The sequence below is a fragment of the Arvicola amphibius genome, chromosome X (genome assembly GCF_903992535.2).
Source record: "Arvicola amphibius chromosome X, mArvAmp1.2, whole genome shotgun sequence".
In the NCBI taxonomy this organism is placed as follows: Eukaryota; Metazoa; Chordata; class Mammalia; order Rodentia; family Cricetidae; genus Arvicola; species Arvicola amphibius.
This window is the reverse complement of record NC_052065.1, coordinates 93,637,416-93,656,385: the sequence shown is the minus strand read 5'-3', so window position 1 is coordinate 93,656,385 and position 18,970 is coordinate 93,637,416. Positions and strand designations below refer to the sequence as shown.

Here is an 18,970-nt window from a genome sequence, read left to right as displayed (position 1 = left end):
CCTCCGGTCCTCAGGTCTCAGGTCTCCAGTTCTTCAGCCGGTCCGGCACGGTCCGGGGGAACCAGGCTGGCGCCAAGCCCGGAGCCCCAGTCCCGAAATCCGGGGGACACAGCCGTCGGGTTCAGCACCAATGCTGTTCTTCTCTTGTGGCGTGGGGTGTATTGCGGAGCCGGAGGGAGACCCAGGACGCGACCACGTGCGTGGGAGGATTGTTTATTAAGGGAAGGGGGGTGCTCCACAGTACGGGTCAAGGGAGGGAGGAAAAAGAGGGAGAAAGATAGAGAGATAGAGAGAGAAAGAGAGAGAGAGCAAGAGAGAGAGAGGGAGGGAGGGAGAGAGAGAAAGAGGGAGGGCGCGTGTGCACACGCAAAAGGGGGCAGTGAAAAGAGCTGTAAGCACATTCTTAATGCTAGTTTTCTTCTTGGCCCAGTAACATTTTCATTCCATTTTCTACATGTGTGTTGTTGAATTCCCAAGAACTAAGTAATTTTATGATTGATTTCCCTGCAAAAATTTATTTTTGATGACCCACATCTCTTGAAAAACCATGTACTCTAAGATTGCTATTCTAAGAAATTCAACATTTCTGAGATATTTCTGGTTTTTGTTTAGTTTTTGTTTTGAGGCTGGGCCTCTCTATGCTATTCAGGCTATTCTGAAAGTTCTTAGCACTAATGATCCTGTAACCCCAGTGTTCAAATAGCTGGAAGTGCATGCATATGCCACATAACGCTGATGAAAACTGTTCTCATTACTGCCTGGCACTTGATCGTATTTCTTTAAAGCTTCACAACAATTATTTTAATTTATAAATAATTTTAAGGGAGAATGCTCATGCACTCTACTGTACTGAATATAGGGATGGAGTAGCCTGTCTGCATCCAGTCAAGTCAAAGCTGTGCAGTGACATCTTCCTCTTCTTTGTTCATCTCACAGGTCTTTCCTACACACACACACACACACACACACACACACACACACACACACACCAGGGGCACTTACGACTCTCATATACTGGAAACAAGAGCATAGGTTAGCTTCTTGTCAAAATTCTGCATGTTCTCTCTGCAGTCCTGTTGTTCTTCTCATAGAAGAGACCTTACATTGACAGAAAGAGGAGACAAACTGCCACTGACAACTAGCATTTGGTGATTACTGTCTTCCAGGGGTGGTCAGAATATCTAGAATTCTAAGTAGATAACAAATGCAGAGTAGGTCCACTTGAATGTGTGTCCGCGCACAGGCATATTATGGAATAATTTAAGCATCACGATATATAATGATGACAAAGGAGTACTACTTTAAAAAATGGGTGTTTCCAAGTAGATACAAATGCATGAGCAAACATATTAATAAGGAAAAGAGAAAAAGTGAAACTTTACTCAAAGACAAACAATGCTTGTAGACTAGTAAGTGCAGAGGGAAGTAGGTATCAGAGCAACACTTAGCAGGTGTCATGGTAATAATCAATATGGCAAGAACCATACATAAAACACCCCCTCTGTACACAGTCCACAGCAGACACTGTTGGGCTGTATGAGAAAGCACACTGAGAGAAAGCAGGTCTAAGTAGGGCTGGAGGGATGTCTCAGGGGTTAAAGTGCACTTTGCTTCTGCAGGTGCATCTGGGTTCTTTCCAGGTTCTGGCTATGACAAATAATGCTGCCATGAACATAGTTGAGCACATGTCCTTGAGGTATGATTGAGCATTTGGGGGCATATACCCATAATTGGTAATCCTGGGTATTGAGGTAGACTGTTTCCTAATTTTCTGAGAAATCCCCATACTGATTTACAGAGCGGTTTTATCAGTATGCACTCCCACTAGCAATGGAGGAGTGTTCGTTTTATGAAAGCAATTCCTTACTAAACATTTATTCTTCCAGATTACTGTAGTTTTATTAAGTTGACAACAACAACAATTAACCACTAACCAGCACAGGGAGATGAAAAAGGAAAAAAAGAAATAAAAAGAATTAAAATTCATTATATGCATATATGAAACTGTGAAAGAATAAAAACTAAAATTTTTAAAATAAGAAGAAATTGATGCAGAAAGGAGGTGAGAGACTTGTCCACAGTCACCCACCAAAGACCAAGAGCAGGGATCTAGAGAAATCTAAAGTCTATGCCTAGCAGCCCCTAGTGGTGGACTGAAGTCTTGTACCCTTTCTAAATACTTTTCTAAGAGAAGTCCTTGTAGTCAGTTCCCACAATGTCTAACCATTAGGATTTTACCCAGGTGTTCTGGGTTCAAATCCCTGTGTGGGATCTTTGGCTTAAGTGCAAAATGGAATTCTTGGGAGGCAGAGGCAAAAGCATCTCTGTGAGTTCAGGCCAGTTTGGTCTATATATGGAGAATGTCTCAGAAAAATAAAATGACTGCGCACTTTATCCTTCGCCAGGTCAATTACAGCTTTCAGTTCAGCATTTTTATGGACTCCTGGGTATAATATGAATGAGTGAAATGGGTCTCTGATTCTTGTGCCTTCTCTTGGACTCTTTGTTTCTGTTGGTTTTCCTTGTTCAACTTTGATGTGATGATTTTTGTCTTATTTATTTTTGTTGTGGTTTGTTGTTATGTCTTACAAGCCTGTTTTTTAAAATGAGAGGCAGAAAGGAAGTGGACCCTGATGAAAGAAACTGGGTGGAGCTGGGAGGAGTAGAGAAAGAGAGTCAGGAGAAACTGTATTCAGATTATAGTGCATGAGAAAAGAATCTATTTTCAATAAAGGGGGTGGAAAAAATTTAAAAAGAGAAGATCATTGTAGGACTTCAAGTTCAAACAATAAAATTAGAGGAAACTTAGTTAAGTTCATGTGTCAAATGATAAAGTGCACATATATCTATATCTCATGCAACATGTGAAGTATATCATACCTGAAAATATGGTTGCTATTTATCTGACAGTGCTGGTGAACATGGTGCCTCTCAATGTGCACTTCTAATTTCTAGGTTTCATGCTGAATGTGAAGAGACAAGAAGACAGATATGTATAGGTGAATCTGAAACTTTGCCTCATCCGTACACTCCTGAGCCCATAAAAGCATGCACAAAGGCAAATCCTTTCCCTGCCCATCTAAGAACAGCCAAGGCAATGAAGAGAGGTTGATTTGTAATAAGGCATTTACTTTTGATACTTTTCTCCCTTTAGCAGGGCAGGGTGCTGGGAAGACAGCAAAGGAGGGTGAAGAAGAGAAGGGGAAAGGGAGGAAGAAAGAGAGAAAAGGGAATGTGGAGAGGGAGCCAATGGGAAGAGTCAGGCTTCCAGCTAGATTGAATTTACCACACCAAACATCCTGGGAACCCTTTGGGAGTAGAGGTTAGCTGGGTTGTTGCTGCATATTTTGAGTGTATTCACTCTTGATTTTAGCTCCATTGTAGCCAGGCCACTCAGAGTTCTAGCAGAGAATGAAACAGTGGGACCTATGGATGGGAATCCTACTGAAAGTGAAAACTTTGAACCCTCAGATTTTCAGGGGTTCATCTCACCTGAAAAAAAATAGTACCATCAACCCCACCCCTTGAAATACTGCCCCTTTCACCTTCAGTTGGAATACATCTTAACTGAAAATATAATTGCTATTTAATGTGGCAGCGCTTGTAATTAATCCTTCATTGTCTACTAAATCAGCATGACTTTCTCTGAAGGAAATACCAGGTAAGGCAATACTGATGTCCCTTTGAGCCCACCAATAGTTGCCTGTAGACCTATAACCAGACTCAAGGCAAAGCAAGCTCCCAGAAGGGAAGTAGAAAGTGTAGTTCATAAGGAGGTGTGCTGCACTACTAAAGAGCTTAATGAATTGCCCAGTTCATTCAAGCAAAAGTCTGGAGATTGTGTGGGAGTGGCTTTTAAAGGTGTGGAATAATGGTGGAAGGAGCAGAAAACCAGATCAGGCTGAGTTTATTTATATGGGCCCCCTGCTTGGAGATTCTAGATTTAATACGGAAACTTGCACAGAAAAAAAAAGGGCACCAAAAGTTTGAATAGCTGGCTGAAGCATTGTTCAAAGATGGCCTGCTGAAAAGGAGCTGGAGGTGCCTGGTATCCTTTGTATTATTAGTGTTGATGAGGGGACTTTATGGCTCAGGGAGATGATAGTGAACACACAGTGTAAAATCTAATCCTCCACAGTGGAACTGTTCAGAAGACATGTCTTTCATTACTCCTATAAGATGCAAAATGATGAGAACACATTTGAATTTTGTTTTTGCCCTTTTCCTTGTACTAGACCTTAGGGTTGGAGATGCTACTGCTCAGTTGGATGAATTAAATGCAATGTAATTCATTGGGCCAAAGGTAGCAGGGGCCAGGCAGCAGGACTAGATCCCCAAGGGAAGGGGATTGTAATTACTGTAATGGGCACCATAGACAAAACAATGTTCACAATGGCCTCACCCTTAACAGCCAGCACAGGCAAAATGAATTTTATGGTGGCATAACTTATATGAACCTTTTGTACTGGCTAATCAATCATTGTGTTTCCAGACATGAAATAGATTTAAAAAAAACTACTTAATTTTTGTTTGGGTTATGTAAGGGAAAAAAATCTCAGACAAATGAAAGAAAGGCTACACTGGATTACAGTAAAAGGCAATCTCAGCCTGTGAATCAATTTTCAGGCTTGAGCCCTTTTACAGACCCAGAACCCTTGGAAAGAAAGGATGGCCAGCTTCCCCCGAGGAAGAACCGTGACAAAATATCTGAAAGTTTACTGTTAGCCTTTCTCTGGTCCTTCTCCACTGGTATTAAAATCTGCTTCTTTGGGATTCCAGTTTATATTGAAGACCAGCTGAGACATCAGCCTTGTGGACTGAGCAACTTCTGGATTCTTTGACTTTCCAACAATAGACAACTATTGTTGGATTAGCTTGACCACAGCCTATAAGTCATTCTAACTAAATACCCTTTATATATGCAGAGAGATTCACTCTATAATTTCCATTACTCTAGAAAACCCTGACTAATACAATATATAAAAACTCCTCATTGGAAAACTCTAGAAATGGGCCATTTCCCTCGTTTCCCCAAAGCCCTGTGTGATTTTTTTCATAGAGGGTTTAGAAACAGGTTCCTGGCTGTCCTGGAATTTGTTCTGTAGACCATGCTGGCCTTAAACTCACAGAGTCTGCCTCTGCTTCCCGAGTGCTGGGATTAAAGCCATGTGCTACCATCATCTGGCTAACCCTGTGTGATTTTAACAAGGAGAAAGCAGATTCCTAAAACATTAGAGAGTTCAGTGTGATTTAATACACGGATCTTTTTAAAAATGGAAGACATAAAACTATAGGAGAAAATTTATTTGCCAAGGTCACTCACTGAGTCAGTATGAAGGAGTTGGGATTTGATCCTTGTTTTCAAGGTCTTGTTTGTATTACCATACCCCAAATCTCCAAGCTTCATTGGCTCTAAAGAACACAGATTATGGTTTCTGCATTGAGACTATCCAGGAACTGCAGCAGCTCGGCTTATTCCAGATACGAGTGGATAATCATCCAGCAATGCAGATTGTCATCTGCACGGAGGGAAAAGAGTGCAGAAGGCTTTTACTCCTTAGATGCTATCAACTACCTCCCATACCCATTCTGTTTTCAGTCATTGGCCAGAATCTGTCTCATGCCTCCATCCTAGCAGCAGGAAGGGCAAGAGTTAAACGCACTTAGTGAGCAATACCAGCCATGTTTACTCTTGGCTAACTGCTTGCTACCTGGGTCTTAGGTTAGTAACCTAGTGTGTCTAGGAGGCCCTCCTTTCATCTCTAATCCAGTCTCCACCTCTGAGTCTCTCCCTCTTCCTTGCTCTGAGAAGCAAATACTATGAATATTTAAACCTGGGACTTTCATGTTCCAGTCCTACATTTTCCTCTAGCTTCATGTGCACAATTTTCAGGGCCAGTCCTTTTCCACTAGCTGGACTCAGTTTACCCATCTGTATACTGGGACTAAGCCTTCTAATCTTGGCTCTCAGTGCCCTTTTCAGCAGGTTATGCTTTTGTTTATGAATAGGTTACTCATCTACCACAATTTGTCTGCTTACTCTAGATATGGGCCATGTTGTATCTGCTCCTGTACTCAGCCTCATGGTTCTTTTGTGAGGCCCTCCATTTGAGCTCCTTAGAATGGGGAGGGGAGTCCTTCCTAAGTCTTTTGTCTTACTAAGTGTCTGCTGTATGCCAGGTGCTGTCTTACATGTCACCGACTCCTCTTGGCTGCACTTGTTATAGATCTGCTTGGATTAAATGCCCCATCTCCACCGAGTTTTCTGTGGCAGAAGAGGCACCTTTCTCTTGGTGTTCTTTCTCCTCCACCTAACCTCAGCAGAGCAATGAGCTACTTATCCCCTTCTCAATTGTCTGTAACTAGGTCTCTGAAGTCAAGATTCAAATCTGCATCATTTCCAGAACATGGGAGACATACCTCCCCTTGGTACCATGCAGACTTAGGAATCAGGGAATGGCCTGTAGTGAGGCTTTCCCTTCCAAACCTTTCCTGCCCTTTCTGGAGACTAGGACAATACTCCCTGCTTTCCACTGCCCTCCACTCTGCCTCAGTCAATGGATCCTGAATAAATAGCTGTGGTGGATTTAGGACGTTTCCAGGGCAATGGGCCTCTGCATGTGTTTGACAATATCTGAACACTCTTTTTAAAAAAACAATGGAGAGCCTGCCATCAGATTCAGACTCCTTCCATTCTATTGGGAAATCCTTCCTTGAAAGGAGCTGAAGTCCATCTCTGAGACCGGGAGTCATACCTAGTCAGCTCAAGAAAGCTCCCAGACACCAGGCAAAGCACCCACCCCTTCATCTATAGGAATTGTATCCAGAGTCAGAAGATCAGCTCCAAGCGATAAAACAATTGAATAGAGGGTTGCAACCTCTGATTTGACACAAGAGTCCTGGTTATTACCTATGGACATCCCTGACCTTAGACTCAGGAATATGGTGGCTGAGGCCATGACTCGAGTCTTCCTGATGCTGACCACCTATCTGCAGACTATTCATGGCTAGTTTCTGGAACAGAAGCATCTGACCCTGAAACTTTGGTATTTAGCTCCACTACCACTATGCCTTCATTCCAAGTCCTCTCATTCCTCAATGTTCTAATTGGTGTGAAAGGAAAGGCAGATGACATTAATGTCCACTATGTGACAGATACTTTCTTACATGCTAGCTACTATGTCCTCATAATGCATGTGCAAGCAGGTAGCATTGTTATTCACACATGATGCACATATTAACTGCGACCTGAAGCAGTGGAGGTATCATTTTAATTTTGCATTGCTCTGGTTATAATAGCAAGCTTAAGAGGGCAGGTTTTAAAGCAATTTTAAAACTGGGGCTTTCATGTTCCAGTACTACATTTTCCTCTAGCTTCATGTGCAGAGATTTTCAGGGCCAGTCCTTTTCTTTAGCTGGACTCAGTTTGCCCATCTGTATACTGGGACTCTGCCCTTCCTCTTTCCAGCTGTGTGACTGTGAGCAAGTTACTCAACCTCTCTGAATCTCCATGTTCTTACTTCTAAAATGGTAGCAATTGTGCTAACATTTTAAGAAGCATTGTGATGACTGAGTATATATAACACTGAAGGCCCAAGTTATTAACATTGAATATCATATCAAGTATTTCTTATAACTATTATAGTGTTAATTTTTCTTGCTAGAATTTATTGAGCCCCCATTAAAGACTGGGTAGGCTAGGCATTCTGCATTTAAGATGGTCCCTGACCTTCAACCAAGTGTGGTGGCTCATTTTTGTAATATCAGAATATGGGAGGATGAGGCAGAAAGATTGCCACGAGGTCAAGGCATATCTGGGCTGCAGTGTGAAAGCCTGTGTCAAAATAAAAAAATGAATAAAGGTCTTAAATCTTGTTAATTACACAGATGCTTCCTTTTTTCCTGAAGAGTAGCTCAGGACTCAGGTCTCAGAATTGCCTAGCCCAAGGTTCCCAGCTCTGAGTAGTGCAATCATTTCTGCAACTGGACCATGGCTTTGCGGGATTGTGGGAAATGTGAATAATTCAAATTGTCTTTATTAAACGGTTAAATAAGACAAAGTCTATTAAAAAAATACAGAGAATCCATTAAAAAATGAAATATCCCCAGGGCCAGCACTTCTTCAAATCAAAATGTGAGCTCCACGTATTCCCAGAAGTTGCACTTCACTTACCAGCTAAGCCATTCAAGTTACCCAACTGGATAAGCATGTGAGGTCCAGCTCTGACCACTCAGGTTAAGGCACGGGCTCCATTTTCTGGCAGGGATTAAAAAAAAAAACCAAATGGGACTCTGCTCAGTGTTCTTATCTTTGATTTGGCACAGCTATGCACCATTTTGAGGAAGTCAAACTTCTTGCCTTGCTAAAATGGCTTTGTGATCATTTTCTTGGGACTCCAGACCTATTTCCATTTCTTTTCTTTCTTTCTTTTTTTGTTTTCATTTGTTTGTTTGTGTGGGGGCTTGTTGTTGTTGTTGTTTGAGACAGGGTTTCTCTGTGTAACATCCAGACCTGTTTCTAAGAAGAGTAAGGCCTACATCCTTACAGTCCTGCCCAAGGAGAGTGTAAAGCAGTTCATAGCTGTCAGTCTCTATTTCTTTCCAGTGAATTTATCAGTCCCATGAATTAGAAAAGGGTGTGGATTTGGAGAGGATAGTGATGAGAGTATTTGAATTAGTGTTCTGAGAGCAAGGAAGATGCAGGGTCTGCCTATGAAAGGCCATAAGATACTCTGTTCTCAGGGAACCCATGTCTGAAAGTGACACCCACTTCTGTTCCTCGGTTCATTAAGTCTGAAGGTGGTCCAAGCTCTTTGTTCAGAGCTCTCATGTGAGGAAGGAGCCTGAACTTCTTCTGAGTTACTATGAAAGTAGCCCTGTTGTAGACCTGGACTTCCCATTCCGTGGAGAGACATGACAGAATCTTTCTTTGTATCTGCCTCTTGAAGCCACAACCCTCACTTTCTAGATTTCTAGGAGACTAATCTCTTGTCTTGGAGCTTGGTCCCATCCCAATATACAGGCAGTAGGATGAAGGACTCCTGGGTTTCTCCCTCTTTGTGCCAGTTCCTGTTGATCTCCACCAGAGATCTTTTCCCCGACTCTCCCAAGTCTTCCAAGAGAAAACTTTGGAACATGAAAGATTCCAGGGAACTAGGTAAGAAAGACTCCCATTTAAACCAAAAAGAAAGATTTAGAATGGGAAATATGGGATTTTCTTGGTGGAGTCTAGAACCTTTGGGTAAACCAAAGAGTATGGGCTTGTTGGGAGGATAAGGGCTACCTTACCTCCAGGAAAAGAGGAGGCTTAGGTCCATCCTCCATCCCTATACAGGTGACCCTGCAGTGGGAGTTTCTCAGTCCTTGCCATAGGACAAAGGATCCTTGAGAGATACAAGCTTCTGGGCATAGCTGATATGTTGGGGGTAGCTGCTGTACGAATCCTATTCCTGGCCTAGGAAAAGAGTTAACTTCTCCTGGTATGGGTCAGAAAAGCTTCTAGGGGCCCTAACTTCCCAGAACATGCAATGATATGATTACAATTTGAGTTAATACTCCTTAGGAGGAGGCAGTGGGTCCCTGAACGGTGGGGCTCTTGAAATTATTGATCACATCTGATCTGAAGCAATCTACCACAGGACGGGAGAGAAGAGATAGGGGCAGTATATCAGCCATATGAGTCACCAAGAGAGTTATGAATTTGGGCCATAGTTAACCTAGAAGGGGCAAGGAACCACTCACAAACAGACAAGCTATGTGCTGTCCTCACCTCCAGATGGCAGGAAGGTATTACTATACTTGTGTAACAAAAAGAAATGGATGCAACACTTGAAAAACTTATCATGAGATCAGCAAAGCACTGTGCTCAGGGATTTGTACTTAGCCTGGTCCCACAGCAGCACTGCTGTGCAAGATGGACCTGAAGGTATCACAGGGAATAGATCCAACTGTGGGCTTAGATGGTGTGGAAACTGGACTGGAACCCATGTTATAGCACCTGGTTGGAGCTCATGCTTGTGAGAATACTCTTTTCATCTTGGTGGCAATCAGGTAAGGAAGGAGTGTGGCCCACATGCCTGTTTCCCCTTGCCCTTGAAGCCTCAAGGGTTATGAGCTCTGAGGGATATTCTAACACCTCATCACTCACCTCTTTGCCCAGAAACCAGTCACCTCATTTGCCCTGAGGCCAAGACAGATGAAAGTTGTTAAACATTTTCTGGGAAATGCTCAAGAACTGTCAGTGGCTCTGCTGTGGATAAAAGAGCTGGAAGGAACTAGTAGCAGAAAGAACAGCCACATCAGGAGTTACACATTTAAAGTCTCACAAAGCTCTGAACATAAAAAAATTCAGACAAGATCTCAAGTCAGCCTGTGGGTGTTATAAAGTCGTCTAACCTGGAAGAAGAGATAAGGTGTGTGGGAAAGGCTCAAATGCAGCCAAAAGACATTATTTTACCAACTATGGACTTTTGAGATTACACAAAGTACCCCAAGCAAACTGTCATGAAGAGGAAAAGTCAAGTGCACTAACTACGTCAGCCATCGGGACCTCAAGGTAGTCAGGAAATAGGGACAGAGGTGGGCCCTACATGTCTAAGGTATCTAACAACACAGGCTGCTCTCCTACTTAGATGTTTTCTTTTTTTTTGTTATTTGTATAATCTACATGGGAAGTAGAAAAAGACAAGATCTTTTGGGTAAACTGGGAGTATGGGGACTATGAGAGATGGTAGAATTGGAGGGGGAAGACGGGAAGGAAGTGGAAAAATATATAGCTCAATAAAAACGAATAACAACCACTGGTAATGCTGTTAAAAGCATACAATTAAAGCCAGCTTCTTTAACAAACAATGGTGGAAAAACTGCATTTCCATATGAAAAGAATAAAACTAGATTTACCCCCACACACACAAAAATTCAAAATGCCTGAAAGATCTTCACAGAAGACCTCAAACTTTGACAATGCTAGAGGCATACATAAGAGAAGCCCTTAGTGATAGAAGCCTAGGCAGGGTGTTCCTTAAATGGACTCTATTATCAGATAAATTATCAAAAGTAACAAATAAGATTCTATGAAATTAAGTATGCCTTTTGCAGCAGAAGAAGTTATAAACAGAATGAGGAGATAGCTTTCAGAAAAACAAGAAGATTCCGCCAGCTATATTTCAGACAGAGGTTAATATTGAGAATACATAATTAATTGCAGAAATTAAATATAAGAGATCCTTATTCCTCTCATTAGTAGGGCTAGCACATTGAACAGATATTTCTTAAAGGAAGGAACACAAATGACCCATAATTCTTGAAAATGTATTATACCTTAGCTATCAGGGAAATAGAAATTAAAACTACTTTGAGATTCCTTTTCACCCTTGTCAGAATGGCTCATGTTTAGAAAATAAATGTTTCCCTGATACTTCCTAGAGCCCCAAGAACCAGAGACTGGATAGTTCAGAGACCTAGGATAGAAGCAGCAAAAAAATTAAATGATTCCTAATGATATTGTGCTATCTTCATGGACAGGAGCCTAGCACAATCATCATCAGAGAGGCTTCATCCAACAACTGATAGAAACAAATGCAGAGACCCACAGTCAAACTCAGGGAATCCTGTGGAAGAAGGGGAGAAAGGATTGTAGGAGCAAGAGGTGTCAAGAACACTACAAAAAAATCCCATGAAATCAACAGACCTGGGCTCATAGGGGGCCTAGTGTCTGAACCAACAACCAGCATGGGACTTATGAAACCCTCTGCATATCTTCTTGTGGAAGTCCTAACAGTGGGAACAGGGGTTGTCTATGACTCTTTGTCAGCTCTTTGTACTGTTTTCCTCCCACTCAGTCCCCTTGCCCAGCTTTAATATGAAGGTTTGTGCCTAGACTTATTGTAACTTGTTATGTCATGTTGATTGATATCACTGGGAGGGCAGTCCTTTTCTGAAGGGAAATGGGGGAGGAGTGGATTATGTTGGGAGGTGTGAACTCCCCAGATCCTCAGAAAGGATGGGAGAAAGGGAGGGAGGGAGGGAGGGAAGGAGGGAGGACTCAGAAAGTAAAAGTGCTTGATATTCAAGCCTGACAAACTAGTTTGATTCCCATAACCCAAGCAAAGGTGGAAGAAATCAAAAAAAAAAAAAAAAGCTGGCAATGTCTGGCTGTGATGGTTAAATTTATGGCAACTTGACTGAGGCAACTGACACTAGTAGCAGATGGTAAGAAGTTTCTGAGTATTTTGATTCTGTAAGAGCTTAGAATTTCAGTCAGTAGACTAAGGCAGATCCATCAATCTTCAAGAGTGCGAGCAAGCTGAATCTAATCCATCGAGTTAGTGGAACTCCAGCTTCTGGTCCTTTAAATTCTGGAAACTTGCACTGGCAACTAACTCTTGGTTCCTTGGGCCTCCAGTATAGGACAGAGACTCAACTTACACCTTAGGCTCAACTCCCATGGTGTTTAAGATTCAGGCTGACCAGGCAAAAATTGGGAGCTTAGGGTGGGGGTGGGGTGGGGGTAAAGGGAGATGGGGAGAGAGAAGGGAGAAGGGGAGGATGGGGGAGAGCTTGGGCGGGGAATGGGACGGTTGGGATGGAGGAAGGGTGGATATGGGAGCAGGGAAGTATATATCTTAATTAAGGGAGCCATTTTAGGTTTGGCAAGAGACTTGACTCTAGAGGGGTTCTCAGGTGTCCAAGGAGATGTCCCCAGCTTGTTCCTTGGGCAGCTGAGGAGAGGACGCCTGAACTGGCCCTATACTATAGCCACTCTGATGAATATCTTGCATATCACCATAGAACCTTCATCTGGCGATGGATGGAGATAGAAACAGAGACCCACATTGGAGCACTGGACTGAGCTCCCAAGGTCCAAATGAGGAGCAGAAGGAGGGAGAACATGAGCAAGGAAGTCAGGACCGAGATGGGTATGCCCACCCACTGATACGGTGGGGCTGATCTAATGGGAGCTCACCAAGGCCAGCTAAACTGGGAGTGATGGAGCATGTGATCAAACTGGACTCTCTGAACGTGGCTGACAATGTAGGCTGACTGCTAAGCCAAAGACAATGGCACTGGGTTTTGATTCTACTGCATGGACTGGCTTTGTGGGAGCCCAGTTTTTTTTTTTTTTTGATGCTCACCTTCCTAGACCTGGATGGAGGGTGGAGGACCTTGGACTTCCCACAGGGCAGGGAACCCTGACTGCTCTTTTGACTGGAGAGGGAGGGGGAGGGGAAGGGGGATGGAAATGGGAGGAAGGGATGAGGTGGAATTTTTTTTCATTTTTTAATTAAATTATATAATTTTACAAAGTTTATGTTTCTGTTTTTTTTGGGGGGAGCCCTAATATACTGGCTTTTGTAGAATGAAGGGACAATGGGCAACCATGCATTTGTCAGTGCTGTTAAATAGCTAATTTAGGAGATAACCTTAAGTTAAAATGATTTTTGCCCCTTGTGTTATTACATAAGCAAAACAAAAGCCAGCCAAACATCAACAGTAAAACAAGTGTTGGCTCTAATCAACATGAAGCCATCAAACTAACCTCTAACTAGGAACTTTTACTCTAGCCAACCAAATGTATTTGATTTCATCCTTCTGTGAGCAGTTCATAAAAGTTACCCCTCATTGTTGCTTCAATTGACTCCAAACCACCTGTAGTTTGGAAATAACATATTCATGAATTTCTATCTATACAAACTGCTAAAATTTTTAATGTGCCTCACTATGTCTTTGAACACTGCCAAGTGGACAAATCTCTTCTCTCTGCATAGTATTTCAATTAATAGCATGAATGGCTTTTGACCTAGAAGTCCTGCTTCCAGCAATAAGATAATGCCAGTTAAAAGTTTAGAAAAGGATTGTAAGGTGATAGTCATCTGTAAGCAACTGAGGATCTCTGGACACATCTGTTCTCCATCTCCAGGGAGGAAAGGCTTACCTATAGAGTAGATTTTTAAGAGGATCCCAGCTTCATGTTCTTTCCATGAGAGTCTAATTGAATGTCTGCCACATCCTGCTAGCGAGTAGCACTGACCTCTCTTCATACACGTGTATGACTGCAAAGCACAGATGAATGGAGAAAGTGCACATTCCAGGCTGTCAGCCATGGCCTGGGAGAGAAGCTGTCGGTCGTGGCAACTTGAATACCTGCGCAGATCCTACATATATTCATCTGCAACTTACTAAAAGTGTACATATGAGCTTGATATATTAACTAAGGATGAGTTGTAATTATATAGTATAGCAATGAGTATGGCAAGCAGTCACATCCTTGATTTAAACTTTTTATAGTTGTTGTTGTTCTTGGGTTTTCATTTTTTTTCTCATTTTTTTATTCAAGATTTCCATTTCCTCCCCTCCTCCTCCCCCTTCCCTCCCCTCCCTTCCACCCATACCCCCACTCCACCTTACGGGGAGCTGGGAGGACCTTGGACTTAACATAGTGAAGGGAACCCTGATTGCTCTTTGTCTTTGGAGAGGGGTTTTCATTTTTTGAGAAAAGATCTCACTATATAACTCTATCTGTCCCAAAACTCATTATGTTCACCAGCCTAGCACTGAAATTACAGAGATCCACCGTCTCTGACTGTCAAATATTGGGATTAAAAGTGTGTGCCACTACTCCCGGCCACATATTTGGTTTTAAATGCCATTCTCCAAAAAAAAGGTATCACAAATTCTTGGTGAAATGCCTGACTCTGAGAATTGAACAGGACGTACATAAGGTAAGGCTAAAACATCTTTTACTGTAGTTGCTTAAGGAATGATCTTGATATGTAGCCAAGGCTAGGCTAACAGTATAGATTCTCTAATATTAGAAGTATGTACGACTATGCTTGCCTAGAGCATCTAGTAGTAAAAGAACATAGAATATAAATTCCACAACTCAGGCACATGAATTAAATACAGGAGACCACAGAAAGACCTCTAAATGACCAAGGAAGAAATAATTAGAGCAACAAAACATGTGAAGTAGTTTTACATGGCAATAAGTGGAGTACATGAACAAATGGAGAAGAGGCAAATACCTTGTGCTAAACAATTAAAAATAATTTAAATACCCTCTCATTAAGATAGAGAATAATTCCCCATTCTGAAAGTATAGGTGGCAAAGAGTGACTATTTTATAGGGGAAAGATTTGCGCAAGGGTGAGAAAATTTTTTTTTAAGCAACATCTCCATAAAGAATCCTGTCTTTCCTCCGTCCAGATTTAAGAACAAAGAAAGAGATATCTTGATTGAGGGAGCCATTATGGGGTTAGTGAGAAACCTGGCTCTAGAAAAATGCCCAGGAATCCACAAGGATGACCCCAGGTAAGATCTTAAACAATAGAGGAGAGGGTGTCTGAACTGGCCTTGCCCTGTAGTCAGACTGAAGATTATCTTAAATATCACCATAGAATCTTTGTCCAACAACAGATGGAGACAGAGACAGAGACAGAGACCGATATTGGAGCACTGGACTGAGCTCCCAAGATCCAGTTGAAGAGCGGAAGGAGTGAGAGTATCAGCAAGGAAGTCAAGACCATGAGGGGTTCATCCACTGAGAGAGTTTGCCTGAGCTAAATGAGCCTCACCACCTCCAACTGGCTTGGGAGTGAACGAGCATGGGAACAAACTAATCCCTCTGAATGTGGTTTGTAGAAGGAGCCGCGGGGCTGTGTCCCGCCACCCGGCTAGTTTTGCCCAAAATAATTACATGGAAACTGTATTCATTTAAATACTGCGTGGCCCCTGGCCCGTTATCTGTAGCTTCTTATTGGTTGATTCTCACATCTTCCTTTAACCCATATTTAGTAATCTGTGTAGCACCACGAGGGGTGGCTTACCAGGAGAGATCTTAACCTGCATCCATCTCAGAGAGGAGAAGCATGGCTACTGCATATGGCGACTGCCTGAAGCGTCTCCCCACTGCCTGCTACCCAGCATTCTGTTCTGTCTACTCCACCTACCTAATTTTCTGTTCTCTTAAAGGGCCAAGGCAGGATCTTTATTTTTTTTTTTTTTTTGATTTTTCGAGACAGGGTTTCTCTGTGGTTTTTTGGAGCCTGTCCTGGAACTAGCTCTTGTAGACCAGGCTGGTCTCGAACTCACAGAGATCCGCCTGCCTCTGCCTCCTGAGTGCTAGGATTAAAGGCCTGCGCCACCACCGCCCGGTGGCAGGATCTTTATTAATAATGAAAGTAACACATAGACACTCCTCCATCAGTGGTTGACAGTTGGAGCAGACTGAGGGGCCAGTGATAGTGACACTGAGATTTGTCTCTGTTGCATGCACAGGCTTTTTGGGATCCTATTCCCTTTGGATGTATACCTTGCTCAACCTTGATGTAGTAGGGAGGGCCTTAGACTTTCCACAGGGCAGGGTACATTGCCCTCTCTTAGGATTGGAGGGGATAGGTGGGAGGGTCTGTAGAGGGAGTGGGAAGGGAGTAGGGGGAAGGGGAGGGAGTGGGAATTTGGATTGGTATGTTTTAAAGTAATAAAATAAAATAAGAATCTTGATGCACCCTACATCATCCTGGCAGCAAAAGTTCATTTAACATGAATAGTGATATGTGAAATGAATTGCATGTCATCTTTATATGATGTTATGCCAATGACATTTTCTCTCTGTGGTATTTCCTCATGAATCACACTCATAGTGCATGTAAACACAGGAAAAACAGAAAACAAACAAAAATGTGGGGCAACCAAAACATGACAAGTACTCGAAAACTAGTGAGGACAGCAACACAAGCAAAAAAGTGGGAGAAGCTCAAACAACCAAGAAAAACAACTTATGGAGACGTAATGACAAAATATCATGTAGCAATGTGGAAGAAATAAAGAAGGGATACAATGAAGACTAGGAATGACATATGTACTTTAGGAAATAATATTGTATTGACACATTATACAAATGAAGCATCATAGTCAATGGTTTCAGTAAGAGTACATGCCTGCTTTGGAGTATGTGGAAACTCCTTGTCATTTTAGTAATAATTTGGAAAACAGGCACATGTTCCAAAAAGGGTCTATTTTAAAACACCTGTAAGAAAATAACCTCATCTTATACAGATAGTGGAAAACTCACAAGGGCAGTGGTGATTCTATGGAAACAGAAAGAGAGGGCTTAAGGTGAATTTCCTGAAGAAGGACATGTGAGCGCTCAGATTACTGGACAGCAGTAGCGCTCCTGTTCATCCATGGGGTTTCCTGCTTTGTTGGGCTCTGTCTAAGTTTCCTGGAGGGGCTTGTGGGAATAGACAATCAAGGAAGAGAGTGCCTGTGAATCTCACAGATTATCAAGGCCCAAATGATAACGGAGTCCTCAGCCGAGGGGAAGAGAATCCCATTGGAGTCAGAGTGGGACTCTCTACCCTATTGTTGGGCTAAAGGATTCCTTTGCTAAGCAGGGCCTCCAGACCACCATCAGCAACAGTGTCTCGAGAGAAGGGAAGAAAGGTACAAAAAGGACATAGCGCCAGAGAGATATGGCACAGACTCTCAGTTATCTGGACTTATTCCTGGGCACAGGGGAGACCTCCCTTGGCCCAGCCACAAGTGCCTGACCAAGTTCCTGACTCCTATGCAGGGGAAGAGTCAGGAGCAGGGCACAGCAGTTCTCATTCTCATGCTTCCTGTGCTCCTCTCCACACCCCTGCACGGGAAGATGTATCCCCATTTCACAGGTGTCAAGGCTCTGCCTTACAGCAGTAAAGGAGACATGGATTGTTCCATCATGGAGCTCCGGGAGTAACACAAATATTACCTCCTAGTTTACATCCAGAAGGAAAAATGCACTGACTCCACCTCCCCATGCACAGATGTGACTAGCTCCCAATTCCTGTATCTTATGCCCAGAAGGAGCAGTCATCCTGGGAGACAACAAACTATTGAGAAAACAATAAAGGAAGGCACAAGGAATTTCCAGGCTTGTTTTCTCGGTGCACACTGCTGTGTGCTGCAGTTTCACACAAGTGGGCTGATGCCACATAGAGGGCTCTGTGGCTCATGGACTTAATTTGACTATGCGCTCTGAGTATTTTCCCATGCAGTGAAGGAAAATCTACTACATGAGAATCAGAACATGGCACACATTGGGTCAAAAAGGCTGCAGCGAACGGGAGAAAAGCCTAAACCGAAGCAGCAGCATAAGGGTAGGGCACTATGCAAATGCTGCCCAAAAGCTAAACATAAGGGATGTCTTCAATGTCCCTTTGGGGGACCCTACAACCACCCCTGAGTTCCCTTGGGCCCCTTGGGTAGAAGGGGTCCTGCAGACTTCTTTGCATCCCAAAAGAAGATGCATCTGCCCCATCTTCTGCTTGTTCTTTCTCTCATCTTCCTTCACCCTTGCCGTGTCGTCAGATTCTCTCGTGTCCTCATTGCTGAAGCACTTGCCTTGGATGGCCTCTTTATACTCCTTGAGGCAGTGGGCCAGCCCCTTGTTGGTTTTGCTTTTGGCCTTTCTGGGCATGTGGTCCTCAGCTGGGCACTTTCCTGCAGGGGTCCCTTTACTTTCTAGCTTTCCCTGTCTCTCTGGACTTCCTGTTTTGCCCTTCTCTCAGGCTCTGGCTGCCCTTGGCGCCTTGGCAGCATCCCCTCATCTCCTGCCTTTGCCTGTTTTTCTGACAGCTCTCTGTCTCCCAGAGAAAAAGCTGCTTCTGACTGTCCCTCCTCCTGTGGCTCTGGACCATTGTCCACTTGTCCTCGCTTTGAAGGCACTCTTTCCTTCTCACTCGAGAGTTCGTCCATGTCCAGATTTTTATTTTTCCATCCTGGGAGCAGAGGTGGGGGTGGGGTGGGGAAAAAGAGAAAATAGAGAAGACACTGATAATGAGGAGCGGGCATGGCAGGCGCATTCATCTTAGCCTTTGCAACTTGCCCTTGAGAATGGCTCTCCAACTAAGCCTGTCTGCCTTCCAAGTGTGCCTGCTGCCTCCACCCCACCTCACAGGTGAGGTAAGCATACCCCGGCGGACTCTGCCAC

General features: G+C 43.2%; 2 protein-coding genes across 2 annotated transcripts in view; one reads left to right on the top strand and one right to left on the bottom strand.

Moving 5' to 3' along the window:
• The window catches only part of LOC119804384 (cyclin-dependent kinase 8-like), a 30,838-nt gene extending 13,101 nt beyond the window's left edge, over positions 1–17,737 (top strand). The window contains 3 exon segments of the mRNA XM_042054345.1: positions 3,158–3,322; positions 6,997–7,206; positions 17,394–17,737. Coding sequence (XP_041910279.1) covers positions 3,158–3,322; positions 6,997–7,206; positions 17,394–17,737 — 719 coding nt within the window.
• Positions 17,738–18,167: 430 nt separating this feature from the next.
• LOC119805551 (transcription elongation factor A protein-like 4) lies at positions 18,168–18,738 on the bottom strand. The gene is given in 3 exon segments (XM_038317515.1): positions 18,168–18,290; positions 18,293–18,531; positions 18,534–18,738. Coding segments are annotated over 3 exon segments (564 nt in total). The 5' UTR covers positions 18,736–18,738.
• Positions 18,739–18,970: the final 232 nt, after the last annotated feature.